The sequence below is a fragment of the Perognathus longimembris genome, chromosome 27 (genome assembly GCF_023159225.1).
Source record: "Perognathus longimembris pacificus isolate PPM17 chromosome 27, ASM2315922v1, whole genome shotgun sequence".
Classification (NCBI taxonomy): Eukaryota; Metazoa; Chordata; class Mammalia; order Rodentia; family Heteromyidae; genus Perognathus; species Perognathus longimembris.
This window is the reverse complement of record NC_063187.1, coordinates 4,477,415-4,502,414: the sequence shown is the minus strand read 5'-3', so window position 1 is coordinate 4,502,414 and position 25,000 is coordinate 4,477,415. Positions and strand designations below refer to the sequence as shown.

At 56.4% G+C, this 25,000-nt stretch overlaps 2 protein-coding genes across 2 annotated transcripts in view; both read left to right on the top strand.

The window, feature by feature from the left end:
* Gucy2c (guanylate cyclase 2C) overlaps positions 1-17,625 on the top strand; it is a 23,862-nt gene extending 6,237 nt beyond the window's left edge. Inside the window, 26 exon segments of the mRNA XM_048335049.1 lie at positions 1,265-1,400; positions 1,736-1,821; positions 2,330-2,441; positions 3,256-3,337; positions 3,475-3,580; positions 5,783-5,845; positions 6,174-6,245; positions 6,558-6,662; positions 7,588-7,674; positions 8,152-8,284; positions 8,972-9,006; positions 9,009-9,102; positions 9,543-9,640; positions 10,352-10,382; positions 10,385-10,442; positions 11,031-11,098; positions 11,101-11,188; positions 11,975-12,167; positions 13,575-13,685; positions 13,687-13,750; positions 14,756-14,790; positions 14,792-14,855; positions 14,965-15,059; positions 16,260-16,336; positions 17,476-17,537; positions 17,540-17,625. Of these exon segments, the coding sequence (XP_048191006.1) occupies positions 1,265-1,400; positions 1,736-1,821; positions 2,330-2,441; positions 3,256-3,337; positions 3,475-3,580; positions 5,783-5,845; positions 6,174-6,245; positions 6,558-6,662; positions 7,588-7,674; positions 8,152-8,284; positions 8,972-9,006; positions 9,009-9,102; positions 9,543-9,640; positions 10,352-10,382; positions 10,385-10,442; positions 11,031-11,098; positions 11,101-11,188; positions 11,975-12,167; positions 13,575-13,685; positions 13,687-13,750; positions 14,756-14,790; positions 14,792-14,855; positions 14,965-15,059; positions 16,260-16,336; positions 17,476-17,537; positions 17,540-17,625 (2,241 nt within the window).
* Positions 9,602-25,000, top strand: part of Plbd1 (phospholipase B domain containing 1) — a 27,090-nt gene continuing 11,691 nt past the window's right edge. The window contains exons 1-5 of the mRNA XM_048335253.1: positions 9,602-9,606; positions 13,969-13,971; positions 18,868-19,023; positions 23,188-23,407; positions 24,828-24,911. Coding sequence (XP_048191210.1) covers positions 18,921-19,023; positions 23,188-23,407; positions 24,828-24,911 — 407 coding nt within the window. The 5' untranslated portion in view covers positions 9,602-9,606; positions 13,969-13,971; positions 18,868-18,920. The remainder of the gene's footprint in view (positions 9,607-13,968; positions 13,972-18,867; positions 19,024-23,187; positions 23,408-24,827; positions 24,912-25,000) is intronic.

Genomic DNA, 25,000 nt, shown 5'->3' with positions numbered 1-25,000 from the left:
TATGCAATAATTATTATATATGACAAGATATTTATTGTGTACAATATACAATAATTATTACATATGATAATATACTATTTATTCTGTATAATATGCAATAATTATTACATATGCTAACATACTATTTATTGTGTGTAATATGCAATCATTACTATATGCGGTGATATATTATTCATTGTGTGTAATTATATATGATAATATACAGTATAATATCGTAGAATAATAATACAACAATATAAATATGTAAGTATTATATAATATAATATGAACATATAATATTATATATTACCGATAGTATGTATAAGTATCATATATTGTACATTTGCTTTTTTATATTTACATGCGTTTGGATATTTTATGTGTATATATTTTATCTATACATATACACACATATACATATGAGTTGTGTGTTACGCACACGCATCTATATGAGTTGTGGAAACTTCTGGGCGGTGGCCATGTGCCTAGCAGAGCCGAGGCCTTTCTCTGGAGTCGGCCATTTCCCTGCCTTTCCGGAGGCGGCACAGCAAGGACCCCAGACCCGTGGCGGAGCTTCCTGGGGAGGCCTTTAGCCCCGGCCGCCCCGGCTGCGCGAGGCCTCTTAGCGTCCTCGTTCTTCCCGGAGGGCTCCGGGCCTCGTCTGCTGTGTGTGTGTGTGTGTGTGTACGTGTGTATGTGTGTATGTATGTGTGTATGTGTGTATGTGTGTATGTATGTGTGTTTGTGTGTATGTGTGTATGTGTATGTATATGTGTGTATGTGTGTGTATGTGTGTATGCGTGTGTATGTGTATGTGTGTATGTGTGTATGTGTGTATGTGTGCGTGTGTATGTATGTGTGTATATGTGTATGTGTGTGCATGTGTGTATGTGTGTATGTGTATGTATGTGTGTGTATGTATGTGTGTATGTGTGTATGTGTGTATGTGTATGTGTTTGTGTGTATGTGTGTATGTGTATGTGTTTGTGTATATGTGTATATGTGTATGTTTGTGTGTATGTGTGTTTGTGTGTATGTCTGTATGTGTATGTGTGTTTGTGTGTATGTGTATGCATGTATGTGTGTGCGTGTGTATGCGTGTGTATGTGTGTATGCGTGTGTATGTGTGTATGTGTGTATATGTATGTGTGTGCGTGTATATGTGTATGTATGTGTGTATGTGTGTATGTGTATGTGTGTATATGTATGTGTGTATGTGTATGCGTGTGTATGTGCGTGTGTGTGTGTGTTGGGGGGAGTGAGCTTGGTGTTTCTCACCTTCCAGGGGAAACAGGACTTCGCGTTCGCCTACCTGGACGGCACCCTGCTGTTCGGGCACATGCTGCAGATCTTTCTGGAAAGTGGAGAAGCCATCACCACGTCGGGATTCTCACACGCCTTCCGGAACCTGACCTTCCAAGGTGAGCGGCGCGGCGCAGGCCTCGGCCCTCCGCGTCTCTGCGTGTGTGTGACGGACGTCTGACACGTCTACGTGAGTGTGTGTGTGTGCGTGCGCGCACCGGAGCCGGGACTTGAACTCGGGGCCCCGATGCCGTCCCCCTGAGCTCGTGGCACTCCACACTGGCGCTCTACCACTTGAGCCACGGCGCCCCTCCGAGCTTTTTGCTCGCTCGATGGAGGTGGGCGTCTTAGAGAAGATCCCAGCCGGGCTGGCTTTGAACTGGGATCCTCAGCCCGCAGCCTCCTGGTCCCTTCCTCCCTCCCCCGCAGCCTCTCAGGCTCTGCTCTGCCCTAGGCCACGCGGGCCCCGTGACCTTGGACGACTGGGGTGACATTGACAACACCATGGCCCTCCTGTACACCTCGGTAGACACCCGGAAGGTAGGCGTGGCTACGTGGGAGGCGTTGGGCCCCCCCCCGCCCCGGGGGGGGGGGTGGACGGCCAGGGGGTGCCCAGGGGTGCCCAGGGGCGCAGACTTAGAGAAACCTGGCTGAGACTGGGGAGGGCGCCGTCGCCTGTTGTTACAGCCGCGCGCCACCAGGGGGCAGTGCCGCCCGGGCGCCGTTCATGATCATCCAGCACCATTTCCCATCCACCAGACACTGGCGGCTCACGCTGTCCTCCCGGCTACTCGGGAGATCCCAGGACTCCCCGGTTCAAAGCCAGCCCCCCCCCCACCCCGGGGCAGGGAAGTCTGGGAGACTCTCCTCTCCCGTGAACCCCCTAGAGAAACCACAAGTGGAGCTCGAAGTGGGGTAGAGCGCCAGCCTTGGGCAAAAGAAGCTCAGGGACAGACAGCGCCCTCCAGGCCCCGAGTTCGAGCCCCAGGACCGCGGCGTGAAGCTCTACGGTGTCTCTTCTCTCCCCCCCCCGCCCCCCCCCGCGCAGTACAAGCTCCTCCTCACCTACGACACGCACCTGAACCGCACGCAGGCCAAGGACACCAGCCCCTCGTTCATCTGGAAGAACCACCGGCTCCCCAATGATGTCCCGGGCCTGGGTGAGATCTCGGGGATCCGCTGGCCCCCCCACAAATTGTTCTCCTGGTGTGAGGGGATGGACGCACACACCAGGAGACGCTGTTCCGTGTTTGTCACGCAGCTGCGGTTTAGAAACGTCCATTCTGCTTCCCTGCACCTATTGTAGGATGGCTATGGCACTGTATTATGGTTATAGGACATCACGTTTATTATAGTGGGGTTGTATTATGGTAAAACCCTAAAAATAGCCCCCATGTAAGCTAGCGAAATCTACCTTGAAAATGCGTTCCTACCTAGCCGGATGCTGCTAGCTCCCGCCTGTCATCCCAGCTACTCGGGAGGCTGAGATCTGAGGATCAGGGTTCAAAGCCAGCCCGGACAGAAAAGTCCGTGAGACTCTGATCTCCGGTGAAACCACCAGGAAACCAGAAGTGGGGCTGTGGCCCAAGGGGTAGAGCGCCAGCCTTGAGCTGAAGAACTCAGGGACGGCGCCCAGGCCCTGAGTTCAAGCCCCAGAAAGACCTGCCAGAAAGAAAGTGGTGTATCAGGCTGCCTGGACAGTTGTGATGTCATCATGACATCACGGCCCTGTGATGATGTCATGGGGCAGGCCTCCACCCCCACCCCGTCCTCTCCTAGCTAACAAAACTTCATCGTTCGCCCAGAGATCTTGGGGTACAGGGGGGTGGGGGGGAGGAGGACCAGTCCCGCCACGCAGGTCTTGAATCCTGGCGCCTCCTCTCTCCCCTCTGGGAAGCGGAGCTGGCGTGAGAGTGGGCGCATGGCCGCTCACTCACGCTGTCCCCCCTCCCCTCCCCCTCCCCCCCCCCGCAGGCCCCCAGGTGCTGCTGATCGCCGTGTTCACCCTCACGGGGACTGTGGTGCTGCTACTGCTCATCGCGCTGCTGGTGCTCAGGTGCGGCCCCCCCCACCCCCTCCCACCCCCCCCAGGGGGACCGGGGGGCCGAGCTCTCCGCTGCTGAGGATGTCGGGGTGCACAGAGCCCCCCCCCTCCCCGCGTTCGGCCGCGCTGAGCTGTTCCTCCCCGGGCAGGAAATACCAGAGGGACAACGAGCTTCGCCAGAAGAAATGGTCGCACATCCCCTCCGACTGCATCCTGCCCCTGGAGACCAACGAGGCCGGCCCCGTGAGCCTCAAGGTGAGGCCGGACCGGGGGGGGGTGTGGGGGGGGACGGGGGGGGACAGGGGAGGGCAGAGGCTGACCGACCCACCCACACTGGACGGGCTGATCTTCAGAGAGACAGAGAAACAGCAATACACGGAGAGAGGAGAGAGATAGAGAGAGACAGACACACAGAAAGACAGAGAGACAGCAATACACACACACACACACAGAGACAGAGACTCAGGGACAGACAGAGAGACAGCAATACAGACAGACAGACAGAGAGACAGCAATACAGACAGACAGACAGAGAGACAGCAATACAGACAGACAGAGACAGCAATACACAGAGAGAGGAGAGAGATAGAGAGAGACAGACACACAGAAAGACAGAGACAGCAATACACACACACACACAGACTCAGGGACAGACAGAGAGACAGCAATACAGACAGACAGACAGAGAGACAGCAATACAGACAGACAGAGACAGCAATACACGGAGGGAGGAGAGAGAGATAGAGAGAGACAGACACACAGAAAGACAGAGAGACAGCAACACACACAGAGACTCAGGGACAGACAGAGAGACAGCAATACAGACAGACAGAGAGACAGCAATACAGACAGACAGAGACAGCAATACACGGAGGGAGGAGAGAGAGATAGAGAGAGACAGACACACAGAAAGACAGAGAGACAGCAACACACACACAGAGACTCAGGGACAGACAGAGAGACAGCAATACAGACAGACAGAGAGACAGCAATACAGACAGACAGAGACAGCAATACACGGAGGGAGGAGAGAGAGAGAGACAGACACACAGAAAGACAGAGAGACAGCAATACACACAGAGAGAGGGAGACAGAGACTCAGGGACAGACAGAGAGACAGCAATACAGACAGACAGCAATACACAGAGAGGAGAGAGACAGACAGACAGAGACACAGAGACCCAAGGAGACACAGAGACAGAGAGACAGCAATACACAGAGAGAGAGGAGAGAGAGAGACAGGTACACAGAGAGAGGAGAGAGAGACAGATAGTCAGAAGGAGACACAGAGACTCAGAGAGACACAGAGATAGCAATACAGACAGAGACACAGAGACAGCAATACACAGAGACAGAGTGACAGCAATGCAGACACACAGACACAGAGAGACAGAGAAACAGCAATACACAGAGAGAGAGGAGAGACAGACAGACAGAGACTCAGGGAGACACAGAGAGACGGCAATACACACAGAGAGAGAGACAGAAACAACAATACAGAGAGAGAGGAGAGAGACAGACAGACAGAGACACAGAAAGACAGAAACAGCAATACAGAGAGAGAGGAGAGAGAGAGACTCAGGGAGACACAGAGACAGAGAGATAGCATTACACAGAGAGAGACAGAGTGACAGCAATACAGACAGACAGACACAGAGAGACAGCAATACTCAGAGAGAGAGGAGACAGACAGACAGAGACTCAGGGAGACACAGAGACAGAGAGATAGCAATACACACAGAGAGACAGTGACAGCAATACAGACAGACAGACACAGAGAGACAGCAATAGTCAGAGAGAGAGGAGACAGACAGACAGACAGAGACTCAGGGAGACACAGAGAGACAGCAATACAAAGAGATAGAAACAGAGATAGAGAGGAGAGAGACAAAGACAAAGAGAAACAGATTCAGAGATGCAGACAGAGAGACTCAGAGAGACAGAGCAATGGAGATAGAAACAGACAGACAGACAGACAGAGAGATGGAGGTTCAAAGATAGACAGGAAGGAGGGATAGAGATACAGACACACAGAGAGAGGCAGAAACAGAGAGACAGAGAGACAGGGAGACAGAGAGGCCAAGGGAGACGGAGGAGTGGTTTCACCGGTGAAACTTCAGAGGTGAGTTCACAGTCCAGGCCCCCTCCTGTAGGGCCGTCCATCTGTCCGTCCATCTGTCCCTCTGTATGTCCATCCACTCGAGGCCAGAAGGGGCCAGGGGCTGGGGGAGCAGAGAAAGGGGGGGCAGAGGTGGCCCAGGGGTCGGGGATTGGGGTGGGGGGCACAGAGCGAGGGGTGGAATATTAGACACCTGGGAAGAAGGTGTAGGGGGAGGGAGGGAGGAAGGGGAGAGCCCCTGGCTGGGTTTCTGGGTACAGGGTGGGCACCCCCTCCACACCGGGAGGCCCCCAGCCACTGGGGTGCAGGCCGACACCCAGGAGACTTTCCTTGTGCAGATCGACGAGGACAAGAGGAGGGACGCCATGCAGAGACTGCCCCAGTGGAAATACGACAAAAAGGTGGCCCTGACCTCCACCTTGACCTTGGCCTTGGCACCCAGTGAGGGAGGGGGAGGGGGAGGGGGAGATGGGGGGTAGGGCGGGGGTCCTGGTCTCCCCCGCTGGTCTTGCCGGGAGCCCCTGGGGGGCTCCACTTCAGTCTTGGGGCGATGGGGAGCAATGGACCCATCGGCCATGGGGAAGGAAGATGGCAGCCTCGTGGCTGCGGTGAGCGTCCCCGGGGCGCTTTGCATGGTCCCCTCCTCTCTGGGAGCCCTGCCCCGCGCCCCCGGCCGGCTGTGACCCCAGGTTGTCCCCCCCTCAACCCCCCCCCCCTCCGGGCCCACAGAGGGTCATCCTCAAGGACCTGAAGCACAGCGACGGAGACTTCACGGAGAAGCAGAAGATCGAGCTCAACAAGGTGAGGCGAGGGGCTGGGGACGTGGCCTAGTGGTAGAGAGCTCGCCTCGTATACATGAAGCCCTGGGTTCGATTCCCTAGCACCACATATACAGAAAACGGCCAGAGGTGGCGCTGTGGCTCAAGGGGTAGAGTGCTAGCCTTGAGCAGAAAGAAGTGCTCAGGCCCTGAGTTCGAGCCCCGGGACTGACACACCCAAGAGCAACCAAGACTCCTTACTGAAATGCACAGGGACGGAGCCTCCACCCCGGCTGCCAAGTCCAAACCCCTCCCTCCCTCCCTCCTCCCTCCCATTCCCACCCCCCCCCCACAGCTGCTGCAGTCCGACTACTACAACCTCACCAAGTTCTACGGCACCACCAGGCTGGACGCCAGGGTCTTCGCGGTGATCGAGTGCTGTGAACGGGGCTCGCTGCGGGTGAGGCGGGCCGGGCGCGGGGTGAACCCACGGGGACGGGGCCACGCACGCCGCCAACACACGGGCACCCTATACAGCGTGTGATATCATTATATAACACACCATTACATGTCCTATATAACCATACACTCTATGCTATAGAATAATATATAAAATACATTATAGGTTGTCTTATAGCAAAGTGTATATATCCTATATACAATATAGACTACCATAGGTGCTAATAATTATGTATGACTAATGTATGCTAATAAGCATATAATACATGATAATTAATGGATAATATGGGTATACACATATATATATAGCATGTCTATTGAGTATAATTAATTCACATAGAATTGAGTATGATATAGATATGATTACTATAGGATCAGTAATACGTGATATAGACAGAATTTACAGAATAGAACTACAAATAGTTTACACAATGTGACGCCTATCGCATATACTATGATCGTGTATTATATATAATATATACTATCACATTAATATATAATAATGTATAAATTGATAACATGATACATAACATAGTGTATATTATATATATATTATTAAAGCTTGGACCCCCCACCCGCGCCCCCACACCACCCATCAGTACCCAGCCTTTGCTCCTTGAACCAAACCACCTGCCACTCCGGAAACCTGGGGCGCCCCTCCCTGACTGGGCGGATGGCAGGGGGGACCGGCTCTTCGGGAGGGGAAGCAATGTCTTCCACGTGACTGGCCTCCCGACCCCGGCTCTGGACGGGGACTCCGTGCGCACCCCGGTGGCGATGCAGGGCTCTGGGGGGGGGGCCCCGGGCCGTGTGTGCGTTCAGGAGGGGGAGCTCCTCCCCCCCCTCACCCATCCCCGCCACCGGGCCGTGTGTCCGGGGTGACCCCCCCCCCACGACCCCACCATCCCTCTGCTCCTCGCACTCAGGAGGTGTTGAACGACACCATCTCCTACCCCGACGGCACCTTCATGGACTGGGAGTTCAAGATCTCCGTCCTGTACGACATTGCCAAGGTGAGGGCGCTGCAGATGCGAAACACGCGTGGGGTTAAACACGGGGGAGGGGGGGGCACTGGCGTGGCTCGAGGGGCCCCGAGCTCCAGCCTCGGCGTTTCAATCCACTTGTCAGGAGCCCAAATCCCATGAAAGTCAGGGAAGAAACCAGGTCCTCACGTTTTGAGTTCATTCATTCATTCATTTTGGCAGTCCTGGGGCTCGAACTCGGGGCCTACGCGCCGCCCCTGAGCCTCTTTGTGCTCAAGGCTGGCTGGCGCTCTACCGCTTCCACCGTAGCACCGCGCCAGGCTTTTTGCTGAGTAGTTGCATTGGAGATGAGAGTCCCATGGACTTTCCTGCCCGGGCTGGCTTTGAACCGCGATCCTCAGATCCCAGCCAGACAGCGCCCTCCCCCCGCCGGTGGACGTGGTGGCACACCGTACGCCCCTCCACACGGCTCACGCCTCCCCCTCCCCGCCCCCCACGCCCACACAGGGGATGTCCTACCTGCATGCCAGCAAGATCGAGGTCCACGGCCGCCTCAAGTCCACCAACTGCGTGGTGGACAGCCGCATGGTGGTGAAGATCACGGACTTCGGCTGCAACTCCATCCTGCCGCCCAGGAAAGGTCGGCGCCGGCTGCCGTCACCAGGGAGCGGGCAGCGGTCGTCGGGGAGACCACCGGGGTCACGGGGTGGTCCGTTCCCCACTGACGGGATGGTGATGCCCGGGGGAAGAGGAACGGCCCGGCGTGGCCAGCGCCCGGGTTCAAAGCCCCAGTGCAGCAAAAGAGAACAAGACAGAGAAGGAGGAAGGAGGGAGGGAGGGAGAGAGGAGGGAGGGAGGAAAGAAGGATGAAGGGGAGGAGGGAGGGAGGGAGAGGGAGGGAGGAGGGAGGGAGGGAGGGAGGAAGGAGGAAGGAATGGAGGGAGGGAAGAGGGAGGGAGGAGGGAGGGAGGGAGGAAAGAAGGAAGGAGGGAGGGAGGAAGGGAGAAAGGGAAGGAGGGAGGAAAGAAAAAGGAAGGGAAGGAGGGAGGAGGGATAGAGGAGGAAGGGAGGGAGGAAGGGAAGGAAGGGAAGAGGAAGGGAGAAAGGAGGGAGGGAGGAAGGAAGGAAGGAAGGGAAGGAAGGAAGGGAGGGAAGGAAGGAAGGGAAGGAAGGAAGGGAGGAAGGAAGGAAGGAAGGAAGGAAGGAGGGGAGGGAGGAAGGGCGGAAGAAGGGAGAGAGAAAGGGAGGAAGGAGGGAGGAGGAGGAGGGAGGAGGGAGTGAGGAATGCAGATCCACAGGCCACTGCCCCCTCTCGGGCCCCATGCAGATCTGTGGACGGCACCCGAGCACCTGCGTGGGGGCGGGCGTTGTCGCAGAAGGGGGACGCATACAGCTTCGGGGTGGTGGGGCAGGAGATCGTGCTGCGCAAGGAGACCTTCCACACCCTCAGCTGCCGGACCAGAAAGGCAAGGCGGTGCCCTGGGGGGGGGGGGGTCAGGGTGAACCGGGGGGGGGGGGCCCGGGGAGCCCAGAGCCGCGTCTGTGAGCCACACACCCCAGCCTCCTCGACCATACACGCACTGCACACAGGGATCGAAACAGTGCCCGCCGGAATGTTCCAGAAGGCCGGGACACTGGACACCCTGGGCCTGGCTCCAAACCCCTATGGTCAGATCTCAGCCTCTGGCGTGGGGCGTGGGCCCTGGCAGTGACCCGGCGGCTGTGCAGTGGTTCTGGGCCTCGTTCACCTTCCTTCGCCTCCGGTTTCTGGGGGGGCCCCTCCCAGATCAACCCTTCCTTTTCTGCCACAACTCCTGCCCACCAGGCCGGGTTAGGGCGGCCGGGGCAGAGCGGGCGGGGGGGCGGGGGTGTTAGTGTTTAAACCTGTCGTTCTTCTCGCCAATCAGAGAAGATTTTCCGCGTGGAGAATTACGATGGAGTGAGACCCTTCCGCCCGGACCTGTTTCTGGAAACAGCCGAGGAAAATGAGCTGGAGGTCAGAGTTCTGTCCACCTATCACCACCACCGCCACCCAAACGCTTCATTTCTGGGGGGTGGGGGGAGGCGGGGTGCAGGGTCTGAGACCACAACCAGGATGTTGGGGGGATGATGACCTTGCCTCTTCCAGAACCTTCTGGGGGTTGGTAACACCCCTTGGCCTGCGGCCTCGTGGTTCAAGCTCTGCCTCTTGGTCCTACTCCCCTCTCTCCCTTCCTGTCTTCCTCCTCCTTCCTCCTGGATCGGGGTGGGGGCGACTGCATTTTGGGGGCCCCTCCCAGGTTACCCAACAAAACTGTCCTGGCTGGAGATTTTTCACAGAATCTCCTCTGACAAGACCTCCTCCCAGAGAGAGAGAGAGAGAGAGAGAGAGAGAGAGAGAGAGAGAGAGAGAATGAGAATGCAATCCGCCCCTTATCTGCCACACACTATGAAATGAACATTTCTACGATGCACCAATCTCACGGTTGGGGGGTTCCTGTGGTTTTGTTTTTGACCTCTGGCCCCGAGCTCCTGCTGCTCACGGCTGGTTCTCTACCCTCTTTGAGCCACAGCTCCACTTCCCGTTTTCTGGTGGTTGATTGGAGACAGGCGGAGGAGTCTCACCGACTTTCCTGCCCGGGCTGGGTTTGAACCGCGATCCTCCGATCTCAGCCTCCTGAGTGTCTGGCATGACAAAGGCGTGAGCTCCCCCTTTATTTCCTTGCAGGTGTATCTGCTGATAAAAAGCTGCTGGGAAGAGGACCGGAAAGGAGACCAGACTTCAAGAAAATCGAGAGCACGCTCGCCAAGATATTTGGGTATGGCCGAGACGTCAACTTGTCCTTCCACCCGTGGGGTTTCGTGTTGCTTCCCACCTCCCCGAGAGTCTTTGTTCTGTGGCATCTAAGAATGAGAGTGGAGTCCAGGCCCTGTCATCCCAGCTACTCAGGACGCTGAGTTCTAAAGGATGGCAGTTCAAAGCCAGCCTGGGTGGGGAAATCTGGGAGACTCTTCTCTCTAATGAACCACTAAGAGAAGCCGGAAGTGGGGCTGTGGCTCAAGTGGTCGAGCGCCGGCCTTGATCAAAAAGCTCAGGCCCTGAGTTCAAACCCCAGGAGTGGCACGAAAGAAGAGAGTCTCATAGGTTCTCCTGCCCGGGGCTGGCTTTGAACCTCGCTCCTCAGATCTCCACCACTCGAGTCGCTGGGATGACAGGCGGGAGCCACCGGCGCCCAACACCATCATTGCTGTTGTTGTTGTTTCATAAAAGCTGAGACGACGTGTCACCAAGCGCTCCCCCAGAGCTTCCGTCTCCTCTCTTCTTGATTCCCAGCTGTTCACTCGTTTTCTTTCTTCCTATTTCCTATTTCCATCACACACACACACACACACACACACCCCGCCAGGCTGTTTCACGACCAGAAGAACGAGTCGTACATGGACACGCTCATCCGGCGCCTGCAGCTGTACTCGCGGACCTGGAGCACCTGGTGGAGGAGAGGACGCAGCTGTACAAGGCGGAGAGGGACCGCGCCGACCAGCTCAACTTCATGCTGCTCCCCAGGTGACGGAGGCCCAGCCTCCCCGACCCCGCCCTCCATGCCTCAGCCCTCTCCTCTCTGCCCCCCGCCCTCCCCACCGCGATGGGGGGGGCGGGGCGGGGAGTTCCTCTAGCATATTGTTTTTTTTTGGTTTTTTTTTGCCAGTCCTGGGCCTTGGACTCAGGGCCTGAGCACTGTCCCTGGCTTCCTTTTGCTCAAGGCCAGCACTCTGCCACCTGAGCCACAGCGCCCCTTCTGGCCGTTTTCCATATATGTGGTGCTAGGGAATCGAACCCAGGGCCTCATGTGTAGGAGGCAAGCACTCTTGCCACTAGGCCATATCCCCAGCCCCCATATTGTTTTTTTTTGCAAAAATTTTCATTTTTGTCAGTCCTGGGACTCGAACTCAGGACCCCCCGGGGGGGGCGCTGGTCCCTGAGCTCTTCAGTTCGAGGCTGGCGCTCTACCACTTGAGCCACAGCGCCACTTCCGGTTTCCTGGGAGATCAGAATCTCCTAGACTTTTCCTGCCCCGGGCTGGCTTTGAACCCTCGATCCTCAGATCTCAGCCTCCTGAGTTGCTGGGAGGACAGGCGGGAGCCACCACGGTGGAGGGGGGGGGAGGGGGGGGAGGGGGGGAGGGGGGCACCCAGCTCTCTCGGGTCTCCAAGTGGAAATTCAAGCTGGTACCACCGCCAGGGCAGAAGGAGAGGGGCGGGGGAGTCGACACTGGGCAGCGGCCCAGCCCATCAGGGCCCCCACGGAGGCCGAACCCTGGCTCCCCCGCCCCCCCACCCCCCCGTCCCTCAGGCTGGTGGTGCAGTCTCTGAAGGAGAAGGGCGTGGTGGAGCCCGAGCTGTACGAGGAGGTGACGGTGTACTTCAGCGACATCGTGGGCTTCACCACCATCTGCAAGTACAGCACGCCCATGGAGGTGGTGGACATGCTCAACCACATGTACCGCAGCTTCGACCACATCGTGGACCGCCACGACGTCTACAAGGTGCCCGGCTCGGGGCCTGCCGCCCCCCCGCACCCCACGGGCGCCCCCCCCAATCCACCCAGGCCCCACTGCCCGCCCCGACCCGCCCAGGCCGGGCCCACGGGGGCCCCAGAGCCCCACCACCACGGTTGGTTTTTCTTGCCCATCCTGGGTCTTGAACTCAGGGCCCGGACGCTCCGGGAGATGAGAGTCTCCTCGACTTTCCCAGCCCAGGCTGGCTTTGAACCCGAATCCTCAGATCTCAGCCTCCTGAGTCGCTGGGATGACGGGCGTGAGCCACCCGTGCCTGGCTATTGAGTGTCGTCTTTAATTGGGGGAAAGACTGAGCCCACGTGAAAAGGAAAGAAAAGTAGAAGAGTCAGATAGATCAGATGTCCCGATGGCCGCTTAGCTTTAAGACACAAATTCCAACAGGAATGAACATGTGTGTGTATATGTATGTGTGTGTATACATATGTGTGTGTGTGTGTGTGTGTGTTAGTTCCAGTCCTAGGACTTGAACTCAGGGCCCGGTAAGATTTTTCACTCAAGGTCCCATGGCGCTCTACCACTTGAGCCACAGCTCCACTTCTGGCTTTGGGGTGGTTCACCGTACATAAGAAATCTTGAGGACTTCCCTGCCCCAGTGGACCTCGACCCAAGCCCCTCAGATCTCAGCTTCCCGAATGGCTGGAATGACAGGCGGGAGCCGCCCGTGCCCGGCTGAGAACCAACGGCCTTTTCAGACTGCATGTCCGGAAGCACTGACGCGGCTCCAAGTCGCCGCCCAACGCTGGGCCGTGTTGAGGCACAGATTTCAAAAGCAGCAGGACTGGGGGCTGGGGATATAGCCTAGCGGCAAGAGTGCCTACCTCGGATACACGAGGCCCTAGGTTCGATTCCCCAGCACCACATATACAGAAAACGGCCAGAAGCGGCGCTGTGGCTCAAGTGGCAGAGTGCTAGCCTTGAGCAAAAGGAAGCCAGGGACAGTGCTCAGGCCCTGAGTTCAAGCCCCAGGACTGGCAAAGAAAAAAAAAAAAAAAAGCAGGACTCGCCCGACCCTCGTCGTTCATTCCCTCCCTCCGAGGACACCCACTCCGCTTATTTAACCATTTACCCAGCTGTCACACCTGCGCAATTGAACGTAATTAAGTCGTACTTTTAGAGGCCCACAAGCTTTATAGCGATTTTATCGTGCGCTTAATCAGACTGTTACGAAAGCCTTGAAGCAATTGGCCAAGACAAAAATGGGTCTTGAATTCACTCCAGAAAAGAAAAAAAGGATGCAAGAGACTTGGCTTCAACTCGTTTCTCCACACTTCTTCCTTGGGTTTTCTTTTGTTTCTCTTTGCCACGGGAGCCACGCTGGAGGGGAAATCCTGCAGGAAGTCATCCAAGCTGCTGACCAGCGCGTGTTTCTCCCAGGTAGAAACCATCGGTGACGCGTACGTGGTAGCGAGTGGCCTGCCCCAGAGAAATGGCAACCGGCACGCCGTGGACATCGCCAAGATGGCGCTGGATATCCTCAGCTTCATGGGGGACCTTCGAGCTGGAGCACCTCCCGGGCCTGCCCGTCTGGATTCGCATCGGTGTCCACTCGGGTAGGCGGTGCAGCATCCTAGCAGTCCAGACCCGGCGCCATCAGGAAAGCACACCGCGAGCCAGGGGTCGGTGGCTTCTACCTGTCATCCCAGCCTCCTGAGGAGGAGGCTGAGGTCTAAAGATCAGGGTTCGAAGCCAGCCCTGGGCAGGAAAGTCCCCGTGAGAGACGATCTTCAATGAACCACCAGGACACCAGAAGTGGCGCTGTGGCTCAAAGCGGGTAGAGCGCCAGCCTTGAGCAGAAGAGCTCAGGGACAGCACCCAGGCCCTGAGTTCGAGCCCAGGACTGGCACGGGGAGGGGAGGGGAGGGGAGGGGAAGGGAGGAGAGGGGAGGGGAGGGGAGGGGAGGGAAGAGAGCAAGCCAGCAAGAACTGCTTTGTTGAATAGCAACAGTGGAGATAATAAAAACACATTTTTTTTTTTAAAGAAGAAAAAGAGGAAAGAAGAGGAGGTTGAGAAAGTGCCTAGTTGGTTACTCTTCACTGATTGGCTGAACCTCTGGGCTTGGGTTTGCTTGATTAGCAGCCTGTGATTGGCTGAACCTCTGGGTGTAGTTTGTTCAATTAGCAGCCTGTGATTGGCTGAACCTCTGGGTGCTTTGGTCCACCAGCAGCTTGTGATTGGCTGAACCTCTGAGTGGTTGAATCCACTAGCAGCCTGTGATTGGGCTGAACCTCTTCGGATGTATGTAGCTGAGATTCAGGTGTTTGCTACAAAATGTCTATTTCCAAATTAAGTATCCATTTTTTTTTTTAGGTACCAGCTAGGTGTTAGATACCTACCTCAGCCTCCCTAGGGCTGGATTCTTCCTCGTTCCCTGTTAGCTTGGAGGTGTGGCTCAAGGGACAGAAGCTCAGAGCCCTGAGTTCAAAGCCCAGTACCCCCACACACACACACACACAGCCATTGCTCCAGGCCCTGATCGCGGAGCAAGGCGCCTCTGAGCCTAGCAAATCCCGTCCCTCCCCAGCCTCCACGTCCACCCTCTCTTCCTCCATGCCAGGCCCCTGTGCGGCTGGAGTGGTGGGAATCAAGATGCCCCCGCTACTGTTTATTTGGAGACACCGTCAACACAGCCTCTAGGATGGAGTCCACGGGCCTGCGTAAGAAGTGGGGGGGGGGGTGTGGGGGGCTCGCGGGTCGTGGGTTGCTGGAGACCAGGGTCCGTGGCTGGAGCCTGAACCGTTCTCATCGTCCCTTCTCTCTGTCCAGCCCTGAGGATTCATATGAGCAGCTCCACCGTAGCCATCTTGAGGAGAACCCAGTTCCAGTTCCTGTACGAAGAGAGAGGGGAGACGTACTTAAAGGTATAAGGGGTCCCCCCCAGCTCCTGGGGGGGAGGGGTGCTCCTTGGCTGAACAGAGTTCTGCTCTACTTCGATCCAGCTTACCAAGGAGAGAGCCTTCTAGATGCCAAAGGCATCAGCCCACCCCAAGGAGTTCTTCCAAGCCAGGAGACCTTCCCTGCCCCACAATATCTATCTATCTATCTATCTATCTATCTATCTATCTATCTATCTATCTATCTTCCATAAATATATATTCTAATGACCAGGACCCACAGTGAAAAAAAAGAAACACTAAAACGTTTTCTATACAAAAGCAATTCCTCGGGTTGGGAAGGTCGCTTAGCAGTAGCATGCTCGCCACAGATACATAAAGCCCTGGGTTCGATTCCTCAGCACGACAGACACAGAAAAAGCCGGAAGTGGCGCTGTGGCTCAAGTGGTAGAGTGCTAGCCTTGAGCAAAAAGAAGCTCAGCGACAGTGCTCAGGCCCTGAGTTCAAGACCCAGGACTGGCCCCCGCTACCCCACCCCCCACACCCCCAAAAAAGCATTTCCTCTGGTAGAAAAGTGGTTTGCAGATTGTCTGCTAAACACAGCTAGAAAAGCATTTATATGTGTGCATGTATGTATAAATGATTTTATATGTGTACATACATATATATAGCTATATATTTATATACAATGTATATTATATATATATGGTCATTTTACATGTCCTTTCTCTTCTTCAAATACAAGCTATAGGGAAGATAGTTTCCGGCAAGTCTCTGTTGGTTTTCTAGCCCCTGACGAACTAAACAAATGAACAACACCTGAGGAATTCGAATGTACACACATTCCGTGTTTATCCCTTACACACCTAAGGTGGTAGCACAATGGCAAAAGTTTGGAACCAAACTTCCTTGGGAAGGAGGTGAAAGGAAACGAGCAACCGCAGCCAAAGGTGCTGATGGGTAGCCTGGCAGCCTGCTAGATTCCTTTTCAAGTTGGAGGCGTTTTGAGCACTCTTTTAGGGGTGCGGGGGGGGGGGGAGCAGAAGGGAATACTCTCGTTAGGCAAAAGCCAATCCGGCGAGTGAAAGATCCGTTTACTTCTTTCTTTGGAAGACATTTGGCAATCAATATTTGTGTGGAGATAGATTGGGGAATGGGGGGACTGCCGAGCCGGGGTCTTGGGGTGTCAAACCCCAGGAGACACCCCCCCACCCCATCTCTCCCTAGGGACGAGGGACGGAGACCACCTACTGGCTGACGGGAATGAAGGACCAAGACTACCACCTGCCACCCCCTCCCACTGTGTGAGTGGGAGCCAGCCCCGTCCCCAGGGACCGTGACTGGCGTGTAGGGCTGAGGGGGGCGGGGGACGGGACTCGGGGCTGGGGATGTGGTAGCCAGGACAACTTCCCCTGGGAAAGAGGTGGAGGAGAACCATCTGGAACCTTCCACTGAGCTCACGCTCACGTTTGCTTCTGTCCACCATCAGGACTGCTTCCAACGGTCCAGTTAGATATATATATATAATATATCTAATATATATCTAATATATCTATATATTATATATAGATAATATATAATATAGATAATATATAATATATATAGGTATATATAGATAATATATATCTATAGATATATATAGATAATATATATCTATGTATAATATATATCTAACTGGATAGTATATATATAATAATATAGTACATATATAATATATACTGCATATTATAAACTATATACCTATAGCTCGTCTATATCATTATGCCTCTACGCCACTATATAGCTCTACTCTAGTATATGCTATAGCCCAATATACCTATATAACGAGACTGTAGTATATAATATACCTATCCATAACTATCTAGCTATAACATATGACATATTGCGATGTTATGTAATTATATAGCATCTAGAATACACATTGTTATATATGATGTGTCCTATCGTATGTTTATATCAAGTATATCCTATGTTATCAGTATTGTATGTCTATAACATATCTATCTATAGTTATCTATACCATGTCGTATATTAGCTATGTTACAGTAGGTGGTGCATTATTCTAAATTAGATATATTATGCATAATTATGATTATATGTAAAGGGTAGTATACCTAATATGGGCTGTGGCTATATAATTACACATAACGACATAATTACATAAATCGTATATAACAGGTCATAGTATGATTATACTTAGCAATGCATACATAGCTTATCCGTGTGATGGGGGGGGTGTTGAAGGCCACGGCCCCCCCCCGCCTCCTCATAAGAAAGCCCCCCGTCCCGTCCTGAGGTCCCGGGTCCCCCCCACCATCCCCCACCACAAAGACGAGCCACGTCGCCGTGTCTGGCGTGGAGCCGACATTCAGCAGGGAACTGGTGATTTGGGGGAGCCCCCCCCCTCTGGTGACTCTGCCCTTCTCCTGCCCACCCCCTCCAGAGAGAACCAGCAGCGCTTGCAGGCCGAGTTCTCCAACATGATCGTGAGCGCACTGCAGCGACGGACCCCCGGCCCGCGGCCAGCTACCAGACGGGCAGCCTGGAATACCTGCACCTCAACACCCCGGACCCCGACGACACCTATTTCTAAGCCCTAAAGCCTTGGGGGGGGGGGAGAAGGGTGTGCGTGGGGGACGCCACCCCCACCCCAGGGTCCCCCGAATGAGGGATGGGGTGGGAATCTCACCACAGAATCCTGGGCCCACCGGTGGGTGGCCAGGCCGACGTCGGGGGGAGGGGTCCCCCCCCACTTTGGTTTACTGGCTGTTTCCTTTCTGCACGCATCGTTGCCGTGGTGGTCTTTTGGAAATGCCCGATCTCCATTAAAATGGGGTGAACTCATGACGGGGGTTCTTTTCCGTTGGGGGTGTCCTAAGAGTCCCAGGGGTTCATTGCATGTGGCTTTCTCGCTTGTCTGGAAGTCACCAGCTGTCACCAAGGACTCAACGCCTTGGGGTGACATAGGGAAAGCTTTGTCTGTGGGTACCCCCACTCTACACGGGGTGAGGGGGGGGCGGGCTTGGATCTCCACACACAGGGGAGCACCCCACCCACCCAGAACCATGCTGTACAGGAGGCTAAACAACTCTGGCCTGGTTGGGGGGGCAGACCTGTCACCCCAGCTACTCCTAGGAGGCCCCATCTTAAGAGCTCTAAGAGACCCCGGTTCCAAGTCCTCTCTCCACCGAGCCAGCAAAAAACCACAAGGGGTGGCCCAGGTGGTAAAGCGCCAGCCTCGAACAACCACCACCACCCCAACAAAAAGCTCAGGGGGGCCCCCCGAGTTCAAGTTCCACCACGGGGGACAAGATGGAAACACCACCCGGGGAAGGTGTGGTGGGGGGGGGGCTCCTGGGGCAGGGGACGAGGTCCCCCTCCCTGTCTACTTCACAATGGCGCCTGGGGGCGCCCCACAACTTCACAATGTTCCCCCAACCTCCCAGCCCCCCCACCCCAATATCCACCCGCCCCCCCAATAGCCATAGCCATGGCACCCCCCGGAGTGTGGGGGGGGTTGAGGGCCATGGGGCCCCGAGACTGGCTTTAGGTTAAGAGGAGGAGGAGGAGGAGGAGGGGGGGGGTCCTGGGAATGGCCAGGGGCCACCGCGTTGACCCGACCCGGTCCCCCCGAGCCTGGGGCCCCGCCCGAGGGCGCAGCGGCGGCGGCGCCGCCCCGGCTGAGGTCCGGGCCCCGCCTAGCCCGGCCCGGCCACAGGTTGCCCGGAGGTCCCCGCGAAGGAGCCGCCCCGCCCCGTCGGGGCCCCCCCCCCTCCACCCCCTCCATCCCCCCCACCCCCGCCACCCCGGGCACAGGCCAGGCCCCAGCCGCCAGCCCCGCGCCCCACTTTCTGCCTGCCCCGCACACACGGGCGGCGAGGCGCAGCGATGGCGTCGGGGGGCCTCGGGGCGCCCGGGCGGCTGCCGCTGCTGCTGCCGCTGCTGCTGCTGTCCTGGGCCGCGGGGCGCGGGGCGCAGGACACCCCCGAAGGTGAGCGAGCGGGGCGCGGGGCGCGGGGGCACCCCGAGAGGGAGCGGAGCTGGGGCGCAGGGCACCCCGAGAGGGGAGCCGGGCCGGACGGGCAGGGCACCCCGAGAGTGAGCCGGGCCAAGCCCGGGGGGCCCCCAGGGTGACACCGGGGCGCACGGGGCCAACCTGAGAAGTTTGGGGACCAGTCTCGTCCAGTCTCCCCGGGCTGATGGGGGGGGGGCCTCGTGGCCGGGTGAGCTTGGGGTTCCATCTCCATTGCACAGAGGGAAAATAGGGGGGGGAGGGAGGGAGGGGGTAGAGATCTGGGGTGCTAGGCATTTGCCCGCCCACCCACTCCCCTCCCAGGGGAGGGAGGGAGAGAGGAAGGGAGGGAGGGAGGGAGGGAGGGAAGGGAGGGAGGGAGGGAGGGAGAGAGGGAGGGTGGGAAGGGAGAAGGAAGGAAGGAAGGAAGGAAGGAAGGAAGGAAGGAAGGAGGAAAGGAAGGAAGGAAGGAAGGAAGGAAGGAAGTTGGCTTGAATCAGTCAAAGACTACAGGATTGTGAACTATCCGGTCGTGTGTGTGTGTGTGTGTGTGTGTGTGTGTGTGTGTGTAACCAGGTTTTGATCTCCTGATGGTGCTCTACCCCCTTGAGCCGGGCCTCCAGCCTTGCTTCTGGCTGGCTCCTCGGAGCTGGTAGTCTGGGACATTTTACCCCCCAGGGCTGGCTTCAAACCCTGCTCTCGCAGACCTCAGCCCCCCTCAGTCGCTGGGATTGCAGGCGGAGCCTGGCGAACGTCCTTGAGTGTTTGAAGGTCACTGGGTTGCGTTGTTGATTCCAGCCATCTCGTGGACACAGTTCACGGGCTGAGACTTCGTGTCTCCATGGTGGGGAGGGGGGGGGGTCTTCTCCCTGTTTCTCTCTGGCCTGCATGGGGTCTCAGGGATCGAGGCCCCCCCCCCCCGGGGCTGGTGGCTCCCAGCTTCCCTGGTGTCATTTTGTTTTTACAAGAGGTGCAGAGTGAAATCAGGTTGGGCGGCTTGGCAGACTAGTTCCAGATCTGGCTCCCAGAGACAGAGGCAGGCCGAGAGCTGCGGTCTTTCCAGTGTGGCAGATCTGAGTGAGCGAGCTGATTCACCGGGGCGCACCCCATCCCCTCAGGCCCCCTCCGTGAACTCCGTGCAAATCCAGCTGCTACCTCCTGCCCTCCCGATCTCAGCTCCCAGCGTGGGGCCTGGGCCTCCGGTCTCCAGTGTGGGTGGTTCGCAGTGTTGGCCTTGAGGAGGAGTTGGTTTTGGGGGGGGGGGGGTGTTTTTACTTCTTGTTGGGATTGTGTGAACTTTCTTATTCGCCCTTGGCGCTCTACCTATGGAACCACGCCTCCGATCCAACTTTTGGCCGGTTGTCATCATGCAAAAGCATTTCAGGCTCAATAGGCAGCCTGATGAGAGGGTAGTGTGTGTGTGTGTGTGTGTGTGTGTGTGGTTACACAGACTCCTCTGACCTAGCTTTGAACCATGATCCTTTAGCGTCGCTGGGATTATGGGCGTGAGCACCGGCACTTGGCTTTTCTTTCTCTCTTTCTCAATAGAGTTCCCAGTGCTCCAATTGAATTTCACAGTCTTTTGAAAGTGTAGCTTGAAGGCGTGCCCGAGACACGCAATCATGGCGCTTCCTTATACTTCTGCAAACAAGACATTTCACTCCCGTGGTTAGGAACCCAAAGGGGAAGCAATAGCGTGTCCTCACACAAGACAATGTCATGTCAGGGTCTCCCTAGAGACTGACCTAGAAGATTCTAGAATGAGGGGCCTTGAAAACACCACGGGCGGAAGATTCTAGAATGAGGGGTTTGAAAACACCACGGGCGTGCAAATCACAGCAAGGAAAGCTCTGGCTCTGAGATTTGTACCCAAGCCACAGGTGCTTTTTGGCTTTTGGTTATTTTTGGTGTGGTTGTTTTGTGTCTTTTGGGTTGGGGCTTTTCTTGTTGTGAGATTTTGTTTATATTGCTGTTTGCTTAGAGACTGTGAAGTCAGAGCAGATCTTTAACCCATGGAGTCTCTGTGCCCTTGTGATCTCGCCTAAGAAAATCCTCCTTTGGCCTCACCGTGTCCGTTTCTAGAGGCCCCAATCATTTATCATGCCCCAGTCTAGTTCTTTTTGTCTTTTACCATCCGGTGTGTTTACTTGTAGATTTACAGGCACACTTCAGCAACCACCAAGGAGGGAAACCATGCAATCTATGTTTCATCGAGTCTGGTTTACTTTACTGGATATAATCCCCCCCGCCCCCAAGTCTTCCCATTGCCTTACAAACGATGCAATATCATTCTTTCTGATGGATGAGTAGAATTCTGTTGGGTATCTGGACCACATTTTCTCCATCATTCGTCCACTGAGGGGCACCTGGGTTGATTCCATGTCTTGGCTATGGTCAGCACTGCTGCAATGAACATGGTTGTGCTGGTGGCTTTAGTGTGGGCTGGTTGGGGTCATTTGGATAAAAACCCACAAGTGGGCTTGCTGGGTCATAGGGAAGCTCTATGTTTAGTCTCTTGAGGACCCTCCATACTGCTTCCAGAGTGGTTGAAGATTATCAAAATGAATTCCCAGAAATAGAAACAATAGGGATTTTTTTTTGGTTATTTTGGTGTTGTTGTTGTTTCTCCTTTGTCACTGTTTTTTATTTCTGTGCCTTTTGTCTTGGGTGTTGGTTTCTGTGTCTTTGGGAGGTGAAGGAGGCACAGAAATGGGGGGACAGAGGGTAAACCAAGGCAGCCTGGTCCTCACTGGACACGATGTGGGAAATGAACTCGACAACTTGTGGGTGGGGACAGGAGGGGAAAACTGGAAGAGAGCGAGGAAAGGGGGGCAGGGTCCAAAAAGAAATGCGCTCGTGACCTGACTTAGGGCACCGTCGCCCCTCTGTCCATCACCTTTACCATAACAACTTTTTAACAAGAAAAATAAATAAATAACCAGGGAGCAGAACCGGAGGCAGAGCTCGGGGACCTACGATCAGAACCAGTAAATAATTAACGATCGGGCCGATTGCTTCATTTTTAGCGCAGCCTCTCATTGAACCTGCTTGCTGCGACACCCCTTTCTCTCCCTTCCGGGGTCCAGCAAGGCTTGAGGGTCAGAGAGGAACCAGAAGTGAGCAGGCCGGGGTGGGGGGGGGCATTTTCCTTCCTCTTCCTCTTCTCGGTTCCTGTTTGTGGCCCCTGCCGGCCCCAGGGGAGCCCAAGGCAAAGTTCCAGAACCAGGCTTGGACCTCCGGAACAAATCTGACAGTTCCATGTCCTGCGTGGGGTGGAGGAGAAGGGAAATCACCCCAACTGTCAATCAAAGCGTGTGCACCCCCCCTAAAGTCCTAGGAGTTCAATTCAGGTCTCACCACCGACAACTGGGGTCCCATCTGTGAACGGAGACGTTTGCCAGGTGGGAAGATGCCACTGTTAAGATGGCGTCATTGTCTGGGGGCTTTGTTGTCACTAGATGCTAATCGGATCCCGGAGCTAGGAGATGGTGGTGAAGTTGCACAGGTTGAAAGGAGAGGATGGGGAGGAAGGGGGATCCCCCCCTTTTATTTCATTCCCTGACCAGGCCCCAAAGCAGCAGCTTTGAAGTTGCCACCCGCTGTGGCTGATCTAATCCGGGACTGGCTGATGTCAGAAGGATGAGAGGGTTGTTTGTTTAGGGTATTTGTTTACTTTCACTGGATCTTCCTCTGTGTGTGTGGTGTGTGTGTGTGTGTGTGTGTGTGTGTACTGGGGCTTGAACTCAGGGACTTCATTGAAGTCAGAGGGAGCTTCAGTCCTGACTGAGAAGAAGGAAGGCAGGGCACCGTGGTGCAGTCCTGTAATCCCAGCATGCGGGGAGCTGAATGGTGGAGAGGAGGGAGGGGGGAGGGAGGGAGGGAGGAAGGGAGGGAGGGAGGGAGGGAGGGAGGGAGGGAGGGAGCAGGATCCAGTTGAGATAAAAGACAGAAAATGGGGGTTGGTGAGGAAGGAACATTGAGTTGTGGTTTTTCTTTTGGGGGTTGATCTTGAATTCTGGGTGCTTATGGAATCTTCCAGATTGTGTGGCCAGGTGGGGCGGATGCTGTGGAGGAGAGGAGTCCCCCCCACCCTCGTGGGTGCAGGCTCAGCTCCCCCCCCCTCCCCCCTCCCTCCTCACGCAGGGTTCTACTACGGCACGGCCTACTGGATGCCCTCGGAGAAGACGGTGGTGGTGAGGAACATTCTGGACAAAAACGGCGATGCCTACGGCTTCTACAACAACTCCATGCACAGCACAGGCTGGGGCATCCTGGAGATCCGGGTGGGCTACGGGGCGCAGACCCTGAGCAACGAGGTCCTCATGTTCGTGGCCGGCTTCCTGGAGGGCTACCTGACCGCCCCGTGAGTGCCCGGCCTGCCCTCCCTCCTCCCTCCTCCCTCCTCCCCATGCCGGTCCTCCCCCTCCTTCCTCCTCTTCCCTCCTCCCCCAGGCCAGTGCTCCCCCTCCTCCTCCCCTCCCTCCTCCCCCAGGCCAGTCCTCCCCCTCCCTCTCCCCAAGGCCAGTCCTCCCCCTCCCTCCTCCCCAAGGCCAGTCCTCCCCCTTCCTCCTCCCAGGCCTGTCCTCCCCCTCTCTCCTTCTCCTCCCTCCTCCCCATGCCAGTCCTCCCCATCCCTCCTCCTTCTCCCTCCTCCCCCATGCCAGTCCTCCCCTCTCCTCCTCCCTCCTCCCTCATGCCGGTCCTCCCCCTCCCTCCTCCCCCATGCCAGTTCTCCCTCCCCTCCTCATCCTCCCTCCTCCCCCATGCCGGTCCTCCCCCTGCCTCCTCCCCCATACCAGTCCTCCCCTCCCTCCTCCCCCATGCCAATCCTCCCCTCCCTCCCCCTCCCTCCTCCCCCATGCCAGTCCTCCCCCTCCCTCCTCCTCCTCCTCCCTCCCCCATGAATCCTTCCCCCCTCTTCCCCCAGGCCAGTCCTCTCCCTCCTCCCCCATGAATCCTTCCCCCCTCCTCCCCTAGGCCAGTCCTCCCCTCTCTCCTCCTCCTCCCTCCTCCCCCATGTCAGTCCTCCCCTTCCCTCCTCCCTGGACCATGAAGGAGCGTGGGAGGCTCAGTGGCTCCGGAGGAAATCAGAGAGGAGCCCCGACAGCTCGGTGGGGGGACTGGCGCGTCACAGTGGGGCGCCGGTTCCCCCCCCCCGGGATCGGGTGTGGCAGGCGGGGACGGGGTGCACACTGCCTGTCGGGGAGACGTCCTGACTCACACCCAGGGCTGCACACGTGCGTGGGGTCTGTGGGGTGACATGCAGGCGCTCGGAGGAGCGAGGACGCGGGCTCTGCACCCCCCTCGGCCCCGAGGACAGAGCAGTGGGCCCCCCAGAAACGCCCCGTGCGGCACGAGGCCGCGGCAACGCAGGTCAGCTCCCAAGTAGAACTTCCAGAACTCCAGCCCGGGGGCGGGGGGGGGGGCGCAAGACCCCAAGATGCCTTCCGGAGTGGTGAAGCGGGGCGCCGTGCCCCCCCCCCAGTCTATCATCCGGGCAACTCAGGAGGAGGCTGAGACCGGAGGATCGCGGTTCAAAGCCAGCCCGGGCAGGAAAGCCCACGAGACTGTCATCTCCAATGAACCACCAGAAAACCGGAAGTGGCGCCGTGGCTCAGGTGGTAGAGCGCCAGCCTTGAGTGGAAAGAAGCTCAGGGACAGCACCCAGGCCCTGAGTTCAAGTCCCACGATCGGCCAAACAATAATAGTAACACACACACACACACACACGCACACACACACACAGACCACGGGGGAACGTGACACCTCTGCCCTTGTTTCAGACACATGAACGACCACTTCACCAACCTCTACCCCCAGCTCATCAAGAAGCGCTCCCTGATGGACAAAGTGAAGGACTTCCTGGAGTGAGTAGGGCCCCCCCCGCCCCCCCCTTTCCTGGCTGCTCCGGGAGGCTGCTGGCGTGTGTCTGCCTTGTCCGTGTGCACACGAGTGT